At 40.8% G+C, this 20,666-nt stretch overlaps 1 protein-coding gene across 2 annotated transcripts in view; it reads right to left on the bottom strand.

The window, feature by feature from the left end:
• Positions 1–20,666, bottom strand: part of LOC309560272 (uncharacterized protein) — a 182,978-nt gene that overhangs the window by 56,700 nt on the left and 105,612 nt on the right. For both annotated transcript variants that reach the window (XM_082263857.1, XM_082263858.1), the window contains 9 exons: positions 16,978–17,170; positions 14,282–14,427; positions 10,578–10,697; positions 7,252–7,404; positions 6,814–7,042; positions 3,591–3,792; positions 2,718–2,868; positions 243–427; positions 7–136 (listed from right to left, as the gene is read on the bottom strand). In XM_082263857.1, coding sequence (XP_082119983.1) covers positions 7–136; positions 243–427; positions 2,718–2,868; positions 3,591–3,792; positions 6,814–7,042; positions 7,252–7,404; positions 10,578–10,697; positions 14,282–14,427; positions 16,978–17,170 — 1,509 coding nt within the window. The remainder of the gene's footprint in view (positions 1–6; positions 137–242; positions 428–2,717; positions 2,869–3,590; positions 3,793–6,813; positions 7,043–7,251; positions 7,405–10,577; positions 10,698–14,281; positions 14,428–16,977; positions 17,171–20,666) is intronic.

Raw genomic sequence — 20,666 nt, 5'->3', positions numbered from 1 at the left:
CCTTACCCTGAGTTCCCGATGGACATACACAATGATAGTTGCTCCCTTTGGGCACACACACCCCATTGTGGTAACAAGGCTGTGACAAACATGGATCTTTCTCTTCACAGGTTGCCCCGTAGTATCCATGTAGGCACTGTAAAAAAAAAGTTTTTGTTATTGTGAGTAGAGTAAATTATATAGATCAGAATTCAATGCTGTATTAATCATTTGCTCATAAAATCAAGATTATAGTCTCCCACCTGACAGGAGGGTGACCCAGAAATGTCCCGGCAGCGGCCACCATTCTTACAAGGGTTTAGGTGGCATGGGTCAAATTTCTCCTGACAATGAGTTCCAGAGTAACCCGGGAAGCAACGACAAACATAGGATGTCCCTAAATCCACACAATTTCCATGTCCGTTACAGAGCGTGTCAGGGTCCACTCCTACAAAGGGACAGAAGAAAAAGAAACATAAAAATGGTAATACCCAAGACAAGCAAAAGTGAACTAACTTGATATATTGTAAACACAAAATGTTATGCCTTTCTTGTGGCGAATATGTTACAATATAATGCTCATACAAGAGAAAGGTGAAAAAAACTCTTATGAAAGACAATTATGCTGTTACCCACAGAAGCCAATCAGGTTGAAGTTTTAATCTACTAAACTAGCATTTGGAAGTAATGTAACAGTGCTACTTGTCATTTTTATGCAAATGCTTCTTTCTCATTTACACCCACTCTTTAGGGAGATTAATGTATTCTGTGAAAGGGATTTTTACTCATAATTCACCATGTGGCCAAGAAGTATGGAGGCACCCCTCCAAACGATTGAGTTCAGATGTTTCCATTGAAGGATACTTCGATTACTATAGCATACAAAGGCATTTTAGACCAGGGGTGTCAAACTCAATTTCATCACGGGCTCCATCAGCATTATGGTTGCCCTCAAAGGCCCGTACTTAGTGCAGGGTTCAAGAGTGTGCTATGTACAGGCTGTAGGGTTCAGGAGTACACTATGTACAGAGTTCAGGAGTAGGTGGCGTACACAGTGCAGAGAGTTTAAAGTACGTGGCGTACAGCGCGCAGAGTTCAGGAGTGCGCTACATACAGAGTGCATAGTTCAGGGTGCGCTGTGTAAAGAGTGCAGGGTTAAGTAGTGCACTACATACAGAGCACAAGGTATAGGGGTGTGCTATGCACAGAGTGCAGGGTTCAGTTCTCTTTCAAAGGTTGTCCACATCTAACTTTCCCCCCTCTTCCTCAGCTCTGAGCTCTGCACCACTCTCCATGATCCCCCACCTCTGCACACATTTCGCTCCACAGCCCTCATTTCTTCCCAACCGCCAAACCCCAAAAGCCTTCTTGCATCTTACCTACCTGGCCCAGCTCTAGTACTTCCCAGCAGTATAGGCAGCTCTGCCACTCTCGCACTTGCAGGGAGATCATTGGCTGGCATTTGTCCCTATTGTTCCCTACCTTAAGTGTGTGTATGGCAGTCAGGGATCTGTGAGAGATGTAAGCCACAGAGAGGAGAGCTGTCCTTGTAAACTGAAGGCTTCTGTGCTTAAAAGTGACAGTGGTGAGCGGAGGGCGAGAGCCAGAGGGTGGCTAAACTGAGTTCTGCAATGTTATGTCTCAAAAAAGCCCTCGGCATAAAAATTTCCTGGCGGGCCAGATTTGGCCCATGGGCCTTGTGTTTTAGACAACCGTGCGCTTCCAGCTTTGTGGTAACAGTTTAGTGAAGGCTGTTTTCTTTCCAGCTCCATAAAGTTTTTTTTTTTTATTAAAACGTAAAAAACTGTGCTTAGTGGAAAATTCAATAAAACGCAAAATAATACATTTTCACAAGCAGCACTCAATTACACCAAAATGCCAATATTGTTGTGCTGTGACTTTAAATCTACAGATCTACAGATAAAGTAAAAGAAAACAGATGAATATCAAATGAATAATAACAATTAAGGATAATTTGAAAAAAAAATTGTGTCAACACCTTCTGTGAAATTATTTTTATAAATGAAAGTCCCAAAAAGTCCATTCTAGTAACTAATCAACTCAAGATGTCCCTGGGGAGTTCCACCACCACCACCACCACACACAGCCTCTTACCAATCAGAAAGACCCCAAATTATAGGTCTTAAATACATTGGATCAGCTGTAGCCAATGCATCCAGAAACAAGAGAACTACAGGGCACACCAACGGGGAGTATCAGTTGAATCACTTCTCTTCCTCCACAATGGTTAACCCGGCAAGAAAAATAGATAACAACCCCCCCATAGTGCAAAACTGCTTGCATTATTAAAAAAAAAAATGACTGCATATCTACTCACAATTCTTTTGCATGAAAAAGCGCTTCAAAAACTGTATAGAGCCTTAAGCTCCATTCCAGCGTGTGTGCGATGGCGTCAACACAGGTTCTACTTGACGCGTTTCACCCCAATGGAGGTTCTTAAGGGGTGGACACCTTAAAATATTCTGACTTAATTTGTATTTACTTATTTGATATTTATGTGTTTGCTTTCACATTATTTGTGGATTTAAATTCACAGGACAATAGTGGCAGAATAGTCTTTTTTAATGGAAAAAAACTGGAACACTAGGCAACCATATTTTTTTTTTTTTTTAAATTCTAACTTACACAAAAAAATGAAAAACTTGGAATCAGTCTAGTCGGTATAAGAAGGACAAACAATTTTATTGCGTGCATAGAAGACATATACATGATGGTACCTCTGGAGGCTGTGACCTTGCAGGTCAGAAGAGGAGTTTCACAATGATTTCCAACCCATCCGAAGGCACATTGACACCGATATTGCGTTCCCGTCTGAGAACATATTCCTTTATTTTGACACGGTCTGCGAGCACAAAAGTCTATGATGTCCTGTTGGGACGTTAAATAGAGAGGTAGAGCCATGAAGCTTAGTGGTCTTGCCATGGCATAGACTTTTGCTTTAGTATTTTTTTTTTTTTTTTAATTCTTTCTTTTTCAAAGATATATCAGAACAAAACAGGTTAAATTGACATTAGGAAAATACAAGTTTTGTTTAATAAGTATATTACATACATAAAATCAATGATAAATTACATGCAAGGAAATATTTGATTGACTTTGAGTAAGTTGAAAATAAAATAGCTCAATAGGTTTCTAGATCTGTATTTTAGGCTAGCCCTGCAAAATTAGCAGTAACTAGGTGGAGGACATGAAAAGGAATGAAGAGAAAAGGGAGAAGAAAAAAACAAAAAAAAAAACCAAAACAAAATTCGAATTCGTTGTTACAGTCAAAACTGAAGTTAGCCAAGGGTAATATATCTTAGGTGGAATTTTGCAACACTTTTGCTATTTCTATATACAGTATGTCACAGGATTGTGTTGCAAACTCAACATTACAAAGCACAGGCTTAAAATTACTGTCACTGATTTCAGTTGACTCACATGTCCACTAACCTAGCAGTACTATTTTAGGTGTAAACTCACACATACCCAGAGAGAACATAAAAGCTTAACAAAAAGCACTTCAAGGCTAAAGTGAGTGTAGACCCAACCTCCATGCTACCTAAACAGAATATCCCAAGATATTATATTATAATATAATTTGCCCTCACCTCACAGGCGCCCCCTGTGTACAATTCAGGACAGGAGCAGATGTACCCACCAGGAACGTCATGACAGGTACCCCCATTCTTGCATGATTCTGTAGTACAGTAAGTGATCTGGTCTTGGCATTGTCTTCCTGTGAATCTTTCTGGGCACAAGCAGGAGTAGGAGGCAATGCCATCCACACAGGTGCCACCATTTAGACAGGAACTATAAAAGAAACAGAGTTAATGAATGACAACATTCAACGTAAAGTTTAAAGTCACAGAGCCATTCAAATTAGCTTCTGTCCCAAAGAAACTTACAAAGTTCTCATCCCAATCATACAAATGCTAGGGATGAACGGAGTGATTTTGTCACAAAATTACAGATTTTGCCTTCAACAAAATATCACTGAAACAGAAACTGAATTTTGCTCATTAAGCCGCTTATTCAGAATTTTATTGCATTCACGGATGGTAATAAATTACATTCATTCTTTTTATTTTATTGTCTATTTGAATACTATGTACTATTTCTTTATTTTCTACTTTTCTGTTTAACTATCTGATTTGATGAGGCTAATGAATGGTCATTTTTGATATAAGACCAAGTTCAGGATAGTTAAAAGAAGTACAGTAAACCCCCCTCCATCGCGGGGGTTACGTTCCGGATCCACCCGCGAAAAGTGAAAATCCGCGAAATAGAAAGACCCTATTAAAATACACTGTAGGCATGTTTTTATAACTTTCACTGTACTTTTAAAAGCATTTTAAGGTCTTTAAACACACTTTTAAAACAATAGAAACACATTTAAACACATAAAAGATACAGAGCAAGAGCAATGGAAAACACAAAAATATTTAATTAACAATGATTTAATGAGTAAAATAATATTAATAGGTCTACAGAAAAAAAATGCAATATACCGGGACTGCAAAAACTGACAAAAAACCACGATATAACGGGGGTTTACTGTATCTGTAATTCTCAGAAACCATTTAAAGTTAGTTGAAATCCTGAATACCATCCAAAACTTCCATCATTAGGATTCCTCTTTTGAGTTCAATGCATTTTACCTAAACAGTGACATTTTTCATGGGAAATTCCTAATTTTGAGTAAAGGAAAACTCTCAATTTTGCTTCGCCCAGACACACAGTATCGGTGTGAAAATGTACCTTTTTAAATTCTGGTTTAAATATTATGTATTATTTATATTTTTTCTTGTTATTGTCCTGTGCCCTGTGTAGTTGGTTGCCTAATGCCTCATACACACGTTCAGATAATTGTACGAAAAAAATCGCTTTTTCAACTTAATCGCACGATAATCTGATCGTTAGTACACAGCTTTCGACAGATGATCATGACAGTTCGTCCAACAAAGTCCGAAGGGACAAACACAAAAACTTTTATCGTACGATAGCCTAGTGAACCTCAATAGTTTAATCAGTACAGTATACGTCTGCTAAAAATCGATAGACAAAGACCACGCATGATCAGAAACACTAAAATAACCCGGAAAAAGCCTGGCTGCCATTGTTTTTGTTTTGCACCATCTGATACGTAGCTATGCAACCAGGAAGCTTTTCCAGAATCGTACAAGAAAAATGATTCGCTAAGTATGCATTCTTGAATTCGATATTCATATCATGCAACAAAATGCAAACGATAAGTCGTCCAATTATCTGATCGTGTGTATGAGGCACTAATGGTGTCGGTGTTAAAATGTAAATATAATCTTTAAATAAACAAATCTACCTTGTGAAACCTAAGACATATGGGACACTTGTAAATCTCTACTGCAAAAAAGTTACAAACGAAAGGCTTAAGGGCCGTACACACGGGGCAAATATTGGGCCCGTGTATATGGCAGCCGGTCAGACAGAAGGCTGTCTTTTGTCAACGGGGTATAGCGGAAAAAGGTCAGCCGAACGGCATCCAATCAGTGCTATTAGCCAATGGCTGAGAACGCTGACTGGTGTGTTTTGGTGGGGAGGAGGGGGGGGGGAAATAATGGAAACTCAGATGATTCGTGTCCCTGTGCTGTATATAAAAGATGCCTTTGCTCTCTGCTCCTCTCCGCCCCTGGTGATGTCAGCGGCAGTGCTTGGCCCCACCTGCCGGGGAGAGAAAGGAGTGCCTTGCTTTGTGCACTGGTCCAAATCATTTGGTGGAGGGGGGATTATGGTGTGGGGTTGTTTTCAGGGGTTACGCTTGGTCCCTTAGTTCCAGTGAAGGGAACTCTTAAGGCGTCAGCATACCAAGACATTTTGGACAATTTCCTGCTCCCAACTTTGTGGGAACAGTTTGGGGATGGCCCTTCCTGTACCAACATGACTGCACATCAGTGCACAAAGCAAGGTACATAAAGACATGGATGAGCAAGTTTGGGGTGGAGGAACTTGACTGGCCTGCACAGAGTCCTGACCTCAACCCGACAGAACACCTTGGGGATGAATTAGAGTGTAGACTGTGGGCCAGGCCTTCTTGTCCAACATTAGTGCTTGACCTCACAAATGCACTTCTTGAAGAATGATCAAACCTTCCAATAGACACACTCCTAAACCTTGTGGACAGCCTTCCCAGAAGAGTTGAAGCTGTTATAGCTGCAAAGGGTAAGTCAACTCAATATTGAACCCTACGGACTAAGACTGGGATGCCATAAAAGTTAATGTGCGTGTAAAGGCAGGCGTCCCAATACTTTTGGCAATATAGTGTATCTTTTACTTGGATGTATACGTTGCACTACTAAATACAGCTGGATAAAACTGTCTTTCTCCATTTCAGGCTGCAAAACAACAAAATGTGATTGCTTTAAAGGGGGGGGGGGGGGGGGTCATTTCTATACCAACTGTACATATTCTTAACTCGGGCTTCTGGGTCTTCCATGCTATTTCTAGAGATAGTTCCCAGCAGCAGGCAGAAGTAAGCAATAACCAGAACATAAGGGAAAACCTGTAGAAAGAAGAACTATCAATTCTGTCTTAGGCGGACTACAGCCCAGTAGCATTTAATTTAGGAATAGGGACACTACTGCTTATGGTCAGGGTCCCTACATGAGAATTAAGTGGTTGCGTTTCGATCTGCTTCAAGCACAAGGCAAAAAAACACATTTTTGATTTATAAATACAAGACTTACATTTTTAGGCCACCAGAGAACATCCAAAAGGAGAAAAAAAAATCTTATGTAATTGAAGGGCAAGTGTTCTCTCTTTTCTCCCCATTGTTTCTGGCTGCCTGAGTCCTCTTACCTGTTGGTACAGTCTTGGATGTTCACTTCACACTCGGTTCCTTCGTAGCCCCTGGCACAGTCACAGGTATAGGAGTCGCCAACGTTCTTGCATGATCCACCATTCTGACAAGGTGAACTTGCACAGCTGTCTACATTCTCCTCACACAGCATCCCTGTGTATCCAGAGGGACAAATGCAGGTAAACATGTCAGGCAGACTGAGGCACGTACCTCCATTCTGGCAACTATCTAAGAAGTAAATGAGAAAATGAAAAGTAAAGTGTTAAGAAATATCCGGCTCTATGGTAAAACAGACAAAAAAAAAAAATGTCTCTCTGTATGGCCCATGGCAACCAATCAGATCAACTGTCATATTTCAGCAAAGCTGATAAAGTGGAAGACAGCATTTGATTGGTCGCTAGAGACCAGTGCCTCACAAGGACTTCTGGGCAAATCACCTGGCATGCAATGATCTAATGCAGATTCACAGTGATGTCCAGTGTACCCCAAGGCACAGACACAGCTGTATGCTCCAGGGGTGTTAACACAACTGGCCCCATTCTTGCAGGGGTCATCAGAACATTCATCAACATCTTCTTCACAGTGTGGACCTGCAGGAATAAGAGAACAAATAAGAGGATCTGAATATGAGAAATACAAATAAAGTGAACCTAGAAACATAGAAAAGTGACAGCAGAAAATAGACCAAGTGATCCAACAAGTCTGCCCCATTTTTTTTTTTGAATTTATACAGCTTTTTTTGTATAATTTTGAGTTATGTGTCAGGTCTATTCTAGTTTTCAAAATGTTGTTTTAAATCTTTTAACCCTTTTTTACAATGTGAAAAAGAGAAATATCCTCGCGCTTATGGAAAAATAAATAAATGTGAATATACATGTGTTGATACATATACAGTTGGATGTAATATCATTTATTTAATTTTATTTAATTTGATACTATTGCACTTATGCACATTTGCACATCATCATAAGATAATATCAGCGCTGGTTTACTTGGGATTTATTTTTTACAATAGTTCCTTTGCAAATAAACATTGCATATATGACAAAGGATTGCCAAAGCACTGTGGGCTTCCAAAGAGAGATAGCCCAGCAGATGTTGCTTCCTTGAATACACTGGGGTTCATTTACCAAAGGCAAATCCCTATATCCAAATATGGCAAGTGCATTTGTAAGTGCAGTCGCTGTAGATCTGAGGGGAAGATGCAAGGAAAATAAAAAAACAGCATTTTTGCTTGCACGTGATTGGATGATAGAAATCAGCAGAACTTCCCCTCATTTCAGATCTTCCTCTTAGATCTACAGAGACTGCACTTCCAAGTGCACAGTGGATTTGCCTTTAGTAAATCAATCCCAGTGTCTCAGACTACATCATCATATATGGAGAGAGAAGAAGACTCAATATGTGTGAGGAACATTTAAAAACCAAGTTTGGTAAAAAAAAAAAAAGTTTATATGATTGGAACTTGGTCCATAAATGGAAGACAGGGGGATGATTGAAAAATGTGTCTTCTAGATCATGTTTAATTTACTGAAATGATTGTACAGCCTCTATCAATGAAGGAGAAGCAGAAAGGGCAGTCATAGTTGGTACACTTGATGAGTGTCTGTCACATGTACCTCTGCTCTATTAAAGTGGTTGTAAACCCTAAAAAAAAAAAAAAAAAACTGCAAGACAAAGGCATAATGAGCTAGTATGCATCGCATACTAGCCCATTATGTGTAACTTACCTTAGAACGAAGCCCCGACACGGACCCCCGGACATCGCTGCGGGCGCTGCCATGATCCCTCGCCGTCTCTTCCGGGTTCGGGGGTGATTGGCCGAAAGAAACGGCTCCGGCACGATGATTGGCCAGAGCCGCGATGAGGTCACTCCCGCGCATGCGCGCGAGAGTGATTTTCCGGCAAGCTCCCGGGAAACAAAATTGAAGGTCCCCCCGGACCTTCAGAGCGCGTGCCGGTTTAGGAGATATTATTTGTACCTACAGGTAAGCCTTATTATAGGCTTACCTGTAGGTAAAAGTGTCAAAAAGCGGGATACTACCGCTTTAACCTGTTGCCTCACTAAATGATTGGGGGTGGGGGGGGGGGGGCATCAGAGGATGAAGATTTCTACTAAACTATGAGACAGCAGAACAAAGGACACATTGATAGTAACTAATGTTCCCTGTGCTGGTTTGGCTGATTTTGATTTAACAAAACATAGGCTTTAACCACTTTACTGTAAGACTGGAAGGAATTGCCCCCTTAATGACCAGGCCACTTTTTTCAACTTGGCACTGCGTGACTTTAACGGACAATTGCGCGGTCATGCAATGCTGTACCCAAACAAAATTTATGTCCTTTTTTTCCCCACAAATAGAACTTTCTTTTGGTATTTGATCACCTGTGCGATTTATTTTTTTTTTGCGCTATAAACAAAAAAAGAGCGACAATTCTGAAAAAAAAAAAAAATATTTTTTAACATTCTGCTATGACATTCCCAAAAAAAAAATTTAAAAATCAAAATTTTTTAACATTTTAGGCCAATTTGTTTTCTGCTACATATTTTTGGTAAAAGAAAAATCGCAATAAGCGTATTTTGATTGGTTTGCGCAAAAGTTATTGCGTCTACTAACTACGGGAAAGATTTATGTCATTTTTATTGTTTTTTTTTTTACTAGTAATGGTGACGATCTGCTATTTGTTGCGCGACTGCCACATTGCGGCGGACAGATCGGACCCCTGACTGACATTTTTGACACTTTTGGGGGGACCAGTGACATTACTACAGTAATCAGTGCTATAAATATGCACTGTTACTGTAATAATGACACTGGCAGGGAAGGGGTTAACAGTACAGGTGATCAAGGGGTTAAATGTGTACCTAGGGGTGTGTTTCTAACTGTGGGGGGAGCGTGGCTTGTGGAATGACCATAGATGACCTGTAATCCTATATAGAAAGATAACAGGGGCTCTATGATCATTCCAGGGAGAAGAACGGTCAGCTGTGTTTATAACAGCTGACCGTTCTTCTCTCTCAGCAGGGAACATTCGCCGGTGTCAGGCGGCAATCGGAGCCGCCTGACACACGCACTGGTTTCCCCGCCGACGAGCGGGGGCGGGAGCGGGCCAACGGCGGCGCGCGCTCGCCCCCCTAGCCTCCTGAGAGTGAGTGACATAGAGCTACATCGGTTCGTCCAGGAACGGCTGCCTGCCGCAGTAAATCTGCGGCGGGCGGTCGTAAAGTGGTTAAATGTACAAAAATATCGGCCAATATCGGCCGATACCGATATGCATTGGCCAATATATCGGTTTCGATATCAGCAACGAAAAACTGATATCGGTCGATCACTAGTTTAAATTATAATTAAGCAAAATATTCATTTTTTTTCTAGAAGTGTCTAATCATGTTCATAGTGCTCATTGCTTCTTACATTTGCAGTTGAGCTCAAGTAGTCTATTTCATAGAGGTTGGCATTAGAGATTAGCAATATTGAGGCTTTTAGGGTTTTGGAGGAAAATCTGGAGTTTGTTGAAAGTGAAGTACTATCAGAGTCAATGGGTAAGGTTAAAATAAAGTAGAACTGAGGTCTTCTGACAGAGAGGGCTTATGTCATAATGTGCAGAATACATGCAGCATATGCAAGTACTTGAATGTGCTTAATTGGGAAACAGGTTCACTTTAAAAGGTTGTGTAACATTTAGTCCTTTCCATAATAAGAAAGGAAATTAATACAAACTTCACTATTCATTTAATAAAAAAATACAGAATATGACTTACCTTGCCATTCTGTGGGGCATAAGCATGATGGATCAGTGATGTTGGGGTTCTCATGACAAGTGCCTCCATTAAGACAGGTCTCAGGAGAACACTGCTGAATGGCAATTTCACAATTTAACCCTATGGCCAAACAAAAAAAAAGATTTTTGCCCACACTCTAAAAAAACAGTAAAGCAGTTTGAACCAAAAAACTGAAGGTCTACACACCAATGACATCACTGAGATTAAGCCAACATTACTCAGGACACATCTACATGCTGTCAAGTCCCCTCTTTGAACTGCCCCACTTTAACACTTTTGTTTAATTTTTTTTTCATAAGGTTTTTAATGAGAGTAAAGGAGAACAAGTATAATGTAATGTAAAACAGAAACATCAAATACAAAGAAAGAGGTTTGCATCACTGTCATCACAAACCAGAGTAATGTGCAGGAGGTGTAAATAATAGTCGTAGGTACAAAATGAAAAACTATTGAATAGGCATCAGTAACAGAGTCTATAACGTCTCGTAGGTAATGTCAGTAGAGGGCTTGTAAGATCGGTAAAAGGTAAAACAACATAAGTCCCTTAGAATTCAGATCAATTGGTTATAAGGATTTCTAGGTGATAATAATTTTATTTTATTTATTTTAGGTACTTACAGTATATAGCACCGTCAATTTACACAGCACTTTACACATATATTGAACATTCACATCAGTCCCCACCCGCAAGGAGCTTACAATCTAAGGTTCCTAACTCACATTCATACATACACATACTAGGGCCAATTTAGACAGAGCCAATTAGCCTACCTTTGGAGTGTGGGAGGAAACCTACGCAGGCACAGGGAGAACATGCAAACTCCAGGCAGGTAGTGTCATGGTTGGGATTTGAACCAGCAACCCTTTTGCTGCTAGGCGAAAGTGCTAACCATTACACCACTGTGCCACCCATAATCTTGAGACTTAGTAGCCCAGGGGTAGGGTGGGGGTGGGGCAGCAGTCTAAGAGTCATTTCTATTAACCGGTCTGACATTTTATTTTGGAATAATTACCAGCAGTCAGATATGTCTAAGAGATTAAAAAAAAGAAAGAAGGGGAAGAGAGGTTGGTTGAGAGTAAAATAAGCCTAAAACACCTTCACCCATCTTGGCTTAAAAAACATATGACGCATAATAGAACACAGTCCATATAGGGTCCAATAAGTCTTAAAAGAAAAATGGGAGAGGGGAAAGGAGAGTCCAGCATATAGGGCAGCCGTCCAGAACAAATAAGCCAGGGGTTCCACCAAGCTGAAGACAAAAAGAGAAAGAGGCGCCTCTAATTGTGGACTAAATTTTCCACATAGAGTATGTCTGTTTTTTCCTTTAAGAATTGCGTGGTGTGAAAAATTACAAGGGGACAAGGTGGTATAAAGGTCATCCAGCACACCATATTTGTGAGCCTCAATTTCCCCAAGAAACTCCATATGGGCAAAAAAAAAAAGAAATTATCTTTTGGTGTATGTAATAGAAAATAAGAATATAATAAAATAATAAATGAACAATAATAATGAATCGATCAATAAAGCACACTGATGGGGAAAGGAGGTGACAAGGATAAAACACTAGGGACTATGTCATAGAAATGAAGCCAGCAGCACTGAATTGGCTAAAAAAGACACAGGATAAAAAACATATGACAGGACTTAGTCACATAATAGAACACAGTCCATATAGGGTCCAATAAGTCTTAAAAGAAAAATGGGAGAGGGAAAAGGAGAGTCCAGCATATAGGGCAGCCGTCCAGAACCAATAAGCCAGGGGTTCCACCAAGCTGAAGACAACTTAGAGGCGCCTCTTTCTCTTTTTACCCATCTTGGCTTAACTGTAGACATTTTAGGGGAAATTTACTAAAACTGGAGCATTCAGAATCTGGTGCAGCTGTGCATGGTGGCCAATCAGCTTCTAACTTTAACTTGCTCAATTAAGCTTTGAGGATAAAACATGGAAGCTGATTGGTTTCCATGAAGAGCTGCACTAGATTTTGCAATCTCCAGTTTTAGTAAATCTCCCCCTTTGTGTTTTGACATTTATTGTTGCCTGATTTGTTGCCTCATTGTTTCATGCTGTTCATAACGTCATAAGTGCAACAACCATTTTCATATATTATTCTGAAGTTAGTGGTTCTGCCACTAGGTGGTAGTGTTTGTCATGTTTCCTCCTTGTACAATGTAATGTTTTTCCTAGTGGAACTACATGGGAATTATATCATTTCCTGTCTTTGTGTTTCCTATTGTTTTTAGTAAAGAAAGAAGGGCTTAACCATGTGTCCAGCTCAGCATCATCTTGCCTACTAGGAGTCTCTGCAGCAGCTTTCCAACAGTCCTCAAGGCAATTGTTAACAGGACTGATTTTTTTTTTTTTTTCGTTGTCACCAAAACTGAAATGGAGGAAAAATCTCCCTAGATTGACTAGAATCAATGGCAATCGTGGGATGTATAAAAAAAAAACCAGTGAGCCAAATATCTCATTGACAAGCATTCAGAATTAAAACATATGTTATCAAAACCCATCAAACAATCTGTTATCATAAGTCTTTGATAGTCAATCTGTACTGTGAAATATATAGAGGCTGTCATTGAAGATCTTCTTCCAAAAATACAAGTTGCCTGGCTACAGTACTTTATGAGTCACTTGCTTACTGATAACACATAACTCCTATACCACATACATGTTGTGAGTCTGTGCCTCCAAAAATACTTAGGCAACTGAATTAACATCCAGGAAACTAGCATTTTAAAAGAGAAGTGCGGGAATGGAAAATAACAAACATTTATACTTAGCTAGAATGGCTGCAGTATCGATCCCATGCTGCAGCTGCTGCGCTGCCGACTCTAAACTGAGAACTGCTGATTGCTCAGTTCTGGGGTCAACTCTGAGCAGAGAATGGGGATTATCAGTCACTGTTCTGTGCTCTGCACCTCCAGCATTCACTGGTACTCCAGGGTGTGCAGGGGGCAGGAACGGCTGGCTCAGTCTCCCAGCGGCATGCTGAGTAGCTGAGCCAACTGCTGCTCAGGCATCTGGTTGGATACCAACATTATTGTCGGGACCCTTGCAGAATCTGAACCGGCTCTGTGACGTCGGCTGTGTCAGCTAAATTAAGTGCACTCCTGTGACCCAAAGGAGAAGTATGGCCAAACAAGCTTTGGCCACACTTCTCCTTTAGGAAGCAGAGATCAGCAATGGAAAGGCTTTCTATAGGCCAGCCAAAGATTGGATAACTTCTGTCTCTAATGAAGCATTTATGATGACCTTGATAGTATGGGTCATCATTCAAAGAATCCATCAGTAGATCAACGTTTCTCAAACTTGTGAACCCACAGCTCCCAGGACATTTGCTTGGTCAATAGATTGTGAAAAGTCTTCTTAAATAAGAAAATGAGTATTTGAATCCTAGGGCAGATAATTTTTTAACATTTTCTGTATACAACAATAAAAATGAATATCAGACAGTGCCCCAATTCACCCCTTTCCCCTTACCCCTGGAATTCTGTGGGAAAGTTTATAACTTGTATTGGTGGTCAGTGTATGTGGGAGATTAAATCATCACTGCACACTGCTCAAAGAACGCTTAACAACCTCAGGAGGCAGGCTTGAGAAGGTTGGTTGAGAAAGGCTGTGGTAGAACATCATCATTAGGTCATCAGTTGGTCTGACCATAAACAATTAGTATTTAGGTACCTTCAAATCCTGCTTGGCACGAGCAGTTATATCCACCTGGGTGAGGATGGCATATTCCCCCATTCTCACAATGAACAGCGGTGCACTCATTAATGGGGGTATCACAAGATGACCCCGTCCACCCTACATCACAGACACACTGAGAACTGCAAGAGAAGAGAAGCAAAAGAATAATACCTGAATGGATCACAGGAATTGCATTTATTTGAAAACAGTCAAACCTCCAAATTATTAATTGTTCATCTGATAGGCATGATGTGGTTACTTCCAGACAATCTTGTTATTACTGCCTTTGACACAATACCCTGGTGTATCTCGAATGTCAGAATGGAATATTGTTAGTCTACCAGTAAATCCACTATATTATAGGTTAAAAAATAATATGCTGAATGTTGGCAGTTTACCCCATAATACACAAAATCTACATATTGATTGTATCAGATTCACGGTATCAATGTAAGAATTAAATAAAACTATTTTTAAATGATGTACATGTATTGGGGGACCACTTAGAGTCAAGGTCTACCAATAATAGAGCTCTTGTAGGTTTAATGGGCAATGCAACACTACTTGTCTCTGTTAGTTTCTGCTGCAAACAGAAACATGGCCACCACAAAACATGAAGTCCTTCATTAATTATCTAAGGCAGGGGTGTCCAACCTTTTGACCTTCATGGGCCACATTGGAAGAAGATGAATTGTCTTGGGCCACACATAAAATAAACGAACAATACAGACAGCTGATGAGCAGAAAATGTTGGGCAGATCCCAAGTTAATGATCATCGATATACAGTCATGCTCATAAGTTTACATACCCTGGCAGAATTTATGATTTCTTGGCCATTTTTCCAAATATTGTTAGTCTACGAGTAAATTCACTATATCATAGGTTAAAAAATAATATGCTGAATGTTGGCAGTTTACCCCATAATACACAAAATCTATATATTGATTGTATCAGATTCATGGTATCAATGTGAGAATTAAATAAAACTTTTTTTAAATTATGTACATGTATTGTGGGCCAACTTAGAGTCAAGGTCTACCAATAATAGAGCTCTTGTAGGTTTAATGAGCAATGCAACACTACTTGTCTCTGTTCATTTCTACTGTAAACAGAAACATGGCCACCACATATAGTAGGTGAGGTTGAATAAAGACAATAGTCCATCCAGTTCAACCTGTGTAGGTGTGTGTGGCTGTAGTCATCTCACATACCCCTGAAATCATGGAGTCCTTCATTAATTATCAGGGGTGTCCAACCTTTTGACCTTCCTGGGCCACATTGGAAGAAGATGAATTGTCTTGGGCCGCACATAAAATAAACGAACAATACAGACAGCTGATAAGTAGAAAAAGTTGGGCAGATCACAAGTTAATGATCACCAATATACAGTATATATTGTCTCCAATCCTATGGAACTCAAATCTGTAAAGAAAAGCGCACGCAACCTTGGGCAATAACGCTTTAATAAAGGACAATAACACAGTACATTGGAATTGCTCTCACACTTTTTCTTTAAGGCAATCGCTTTACAGCATTCCAACAGGAGCTACTCGCTCCTCCCGTCCCTCCAGATGGTGACTCTGCGGTCTACTCATCCGCGGCTGCCGCCGTTGTATCCCCGCTCTCCTTCACTTCCTGTGTTGCCTGGTCACCGAATGCCGGTTCTGGTGCGCCTGCTCACTATACCGACGTGATCTACGGAGCCTCAGGGGAGCCTCAGCCAAAGCCGGAACCACAAGTGGTACGGAGCTGCGAGGTGGGGGATTCAAGACACGGGTGCACTGCCTCTGCTGTTGCTACGGACAACGCGTTTCGGAGGCGGGGGCCTCCTTCCTCAGGTCCCCTGAGGACCTGAGGAGGGCCTGAGGAAGGAGGCTCCGCCTCCGAAACGCGTTGTCCGTAGCAACAGCAGAGGCAGTGCACCCGTGTCTTGAATCCCCCACCTCGCAGCTCCGTACCACTTGTGGTTCCAGCTTTGGCTGAGGCTCCCCTGGGGCGCCGTAGATCACGTCGGTACAGTGCGCACCAGAACCGGCATTCGGTGACCAGGCAACACAGGAAGTGAAGGAGAGCGGGGATACAGCGGCGGCAGCCGCGGATGAGGAGACCGCAGAGTCACCATCTGGAGGGACGGGAGGAGCGAGTAGCTCCTGTTGGAATGCTGTAAAGCGATTGCCTTAAAGAAAAAGTGTGAGTGCAATTCCAGTGTACTGTGTTATTGTCCTTTATTGAAGCGTTATTGCCCGAGGTTGCGTGCGCTTTTCTTTACAGATTTGAATTGTTTTGATCCACCCCCCCCCCCCCCCCCCAGTGGAGTGAGAGAGGAGCAGCAGCAACCGGGACATTTCAGCTAAAAAACATACAAACGAAGGAGGTGAATACATGGACAGCGCCATGGGCTGGTGAAGTACTCCTCTTTGTACTTGTTGTATATCAGCATGTGCAGGATCTGTCCTTTTTGATTGAATCCTATTGAACTCCCTACCATTATCTGTCCGATTATCTCCTACTATTAGCTTTTATGTGATCTCTGAAAACCCTCCTCTTCAGAGAAGCCTATCCTACCCACACCTAACAACTTTCCCTTCTTGTTGGACCTTTAGATGAAAATAAAAATCTTTGTCAGGGACATGGAACAATCCTAGTTGTCATTGAATCCCACCTTGATCTTAGAACTTGCCGGCCTCACCTGTTGTTCTGTATCTGACTGCTGCCATGAAGGCATGTTGTATTGACAAAGGTGGTATTCTCCAAGGTACACTGGGGAAGGACTGTTCCTGGTGGGCAGAGACACTGAAAACTATCATCCAAATCTTGGCAGGTGCCTCCATTCTGGCATGGTCTGGACCTGCACTGATTAATGTCTGTTTCACAATGGGTGCCTGAAAAGAAAATGTAATTTACTTAGAACAGAATTAGGACATCAGTTACAAAATGTTCAACTATGGTAAGCAGTTGTGCCTTCCTTTTGGGGCACTCCGGACATGGTCCTGTTGGTGTAGCATCTACAGGATAGTGCCCGCTACCGGGACCCTCTGGCGGGTGCAATGGTGGCACCATGGGTTCTGTCATAGGCAAGAACATTCGCTAGGTTCAACATGAATGATGCTGAGAAGTTTGGTATTGTCATCTGAGCATCTGATTAACATAACAGTAGTGCCCCAGTTTACTTCCTGCTTTATGTTAAAGGGAAGAAAAATATCTAAATCAGGGGTCTTAAACTGGTGGCCCTCCAGCTGCTGCAGAACTACGATTCCCATGAAGCATTGCAAAACCGACAGTTACAAGCATAGGAAGGGGCATGATGGGACTTGTAGTTCCGCAACAGCTGGAGGGCTTCCAGTTTGAGACCCCTGATCTAAATGATCTTACCTACCAAAAATTGCAATTCTAACATCTCAGTCAAACAGCACTGCCTGGAAGTGACCTCCCTTTTCTTTGCTGAAGCTAAGCAACATGGCTTGGTCAAGACATGCCAAGGATTGTGATTGGATAGTGAAAGAGCAGCAACATACTGATAAGGCTAACCCCCCTTTTCAGGGCTGCTGTTGGAAATCACAGAGCCCTGTACAACCTACCTGGCAGGGCCCCACTCGAATATATCAAAACAACATTTTCACTAAAAATTTACTAAAATCGATAACAGAGAAGCTGTGTGAATTATCTCTTTTTTAAATATATTTTACATTTCTGAAAAAAAAAAAAAACATTTTATAATTTTCAAAAAAAATGTTTAAATGTTTTAAAATGATTTTATATTACAGTTTTTTTTTTTTTTTTTTTACAATTTGTTATTTTTTTTACGGGACAGGGAATCTGGCAGCTTTCGCGGGGGGCACTGTGTCTGTGTTTGTCCCTGCAGCAGCTGAAAGCTGGCGGGAGGGAGAGAAACCAGTTTTCAGCTGCTGCAAAGAGCCGCACAGGGCATCCTGTAATTGCCCCTCCGTCCGACCGCACTGATTCCTTCTGCTGTTTGGGCCCCCCTGTGTGCCCAGGCCCCCTACAGGAGGACTGGTGGCCCCCCCTATTCGCAGCCCTGCCTCTTATTAGCCAGCTTCACCCCCAGGTGACTGCACTTACGGTTAGTTTACTTGCAAAGCAACCCATTTTTCCAAAATTTTGGAGCAATCTATAAATCAAAAATCACCAGATGTCTGGTCTGTATTCTATGTTGATATTTAGTGTTGGAACTCCAGTGCTGGTGATCTGGGGCAAGGGGGTTCCAGCGCTAATCCAGGTGAAATACTGTATAAAAAAGTCACACTGACCTAAAACTTCAACTTAATTCTTATTCTGACACTAAAACTTGTCACCAAACCCTAAAACATAACCTATTTCTTAAAATGAACACTTAGAGTGTTTGTAAACCCTAACAATGAAAGAAATTCAAAGCTGTTATCCCCAAAATTTCTGATTTTCAAGAGTTGTCCCAAAGAGCCCTCCTAGTTCTCATCTTGGGCTACAGAATAATAACCCTTTATGTTGTGGGGATCTGAGAGGGGGAGTGGTTTAGTAGTGAGTAGTGTACGAAAGACAACTGGGCAGGGTTGACACCACTCTGTGTGCTGTCAGTCAACAGGCCATAACAGCTGAGTGCATTTCTAGCAGATCATCCTGTGTTTTGTTGTATTTGCTGGGTGTTTAAAAGGGATAAAATCCAGAAAAATGTGCATGTGCTGCAGACGTGTAGTGTGTATATATATATTTTTTATGTACTGCATATGGTTATTATTTTTTTTTTGCCTTGGCTTTACATTGGATTTAAAAATGTATTCATAACCATTGCTATTATCAATAAAATTACTGATCTTCTTATCTCAAGACACATCTACAACACATGGACTGTCTGGTTGACAGAGAACAAGCTCACTGCAATTTCCAAGTACATGAACAATGGCCCTGTTAGAATAAGACTATGGGGTCTTTGCCTAGGCTTCAGGTTTCATGAACAAGCTCAGGAGCGGTTTTTTTTTTCATTATTGGAAACAAAAGTATACTATCTCAAACACAATAATAATAACATTTAAAAATGCTGACATATCCCACTGATTTAAATGAAGTGAGAATTTTAATTTTAGGTTCACTTCATGCTGTTCCACAATCTGGCCAATTTTTGGCTGAATTGAGTGATGACTATATGTTGTTAGAATCTATACTACCTGTACCAACACCCCAACTGACCTTTTTAGGAGGAAATACTAATTTTCCATGTTGGATTATGCTGGCCTGTTGCTTTTGCTACCCAGAAAAAAGGCCGATATCAAAGCTGTCTGTTCAGTGCATAAACCCACACAGGTGACAGCGACATGTGTATTTATGTTTTAAATCTTCTCAAAAGAAATAATTTGGCAGTTGGATGTTCCAACAATCACACAAAGCAAATGACAATAAAAAATAGATCTCCAATCCCAGAGGACGCCATTTGTGGGGAAACGCGTTGGGCGGAGTCTGTGTGTGACGTCATTACGTTTCGGCGAAGTCAGATGACACCGCAGCCGGAATGCTTTTAACACTACTGCTCATTTTTCACTGTCTCAATCTAAGTGTAATTCTTTTTCGTAATAAAATCTACATAAACTGTATTATGCTATGAGGCTTCTCCCTATGTATGCCTTGCATGTGCCTGTGTGGAGGCCGGCTTTTTAAATCCAAATGGTGGGTTCATTCAATCCATTATTGAAAGTGCAATACCGGAAGTTCCTTGCCAATGAAAAAGTACTTTTTAGAGATGAAGTTTGTGCATTTTTGATTCAAGATCAACTTCATCTGGTAAGAGGCCTTCCTTTCTATATAAGGAGCACTTTGAGCACTGAAGCACCTTTGAGTGGAAATTTCCTTAAGCACTGAGCACTTTGTCACCATCAATCGTATATGGACTTTCATTTGAGTAGATGCATTTTTTGATTCAGTCTAAGAGATTTTGTACATTATGTTTTATCAATTTATTTTGAGTTGCTTATTTGCACTTTTCACATATGATTTTCAAAAATATTTTTTTTGTTTTTGTTACATGCATCAGATTTGAATTTGCCTGTGCACTGATTTACAGTGCCTTGAAAAAGTATTCATCCCCTTTAAATTTTCCATTTTGTCATGTTACAACTAAAAACGTAAATTTATTTTATTGGGATTTTATGTGATAGACCAACACAAAGTTGCACATAATTGTGAAGTGGAAGGAAAATAATAAATGTTTAAAAAAAAAAAAAATCTGAAAAGTGTGGCGTGCATTTGCATTCAGCCCCCCTTACTCTGATACCCCTAACTAAAATCTAGTAGAACCAATTACCTTCAGAAGTCACCTAAAATTGAGTCCACCTGTGTGTAATTTAATCTCAGTATAAATACAGCTGTCCTGTGAAGCCCACAGAGGTTTGT

Source organism: Pelophylax lessonae, assembly GCF_965119305.1.
Source record: "Pelophylax lessonae genome assembly, chromosome: 7".
NCBI lineage: Eukaryota > Metazoa > Chordata > Amphibia > Anura > Ranidae > Pelophylax > Pelophylax lessonae.
The sequence above is the reverse complement of the archived record's forward strand: the minus strand, read 5'-3'. Positions and strand labels throughout refer to the sequence as shown.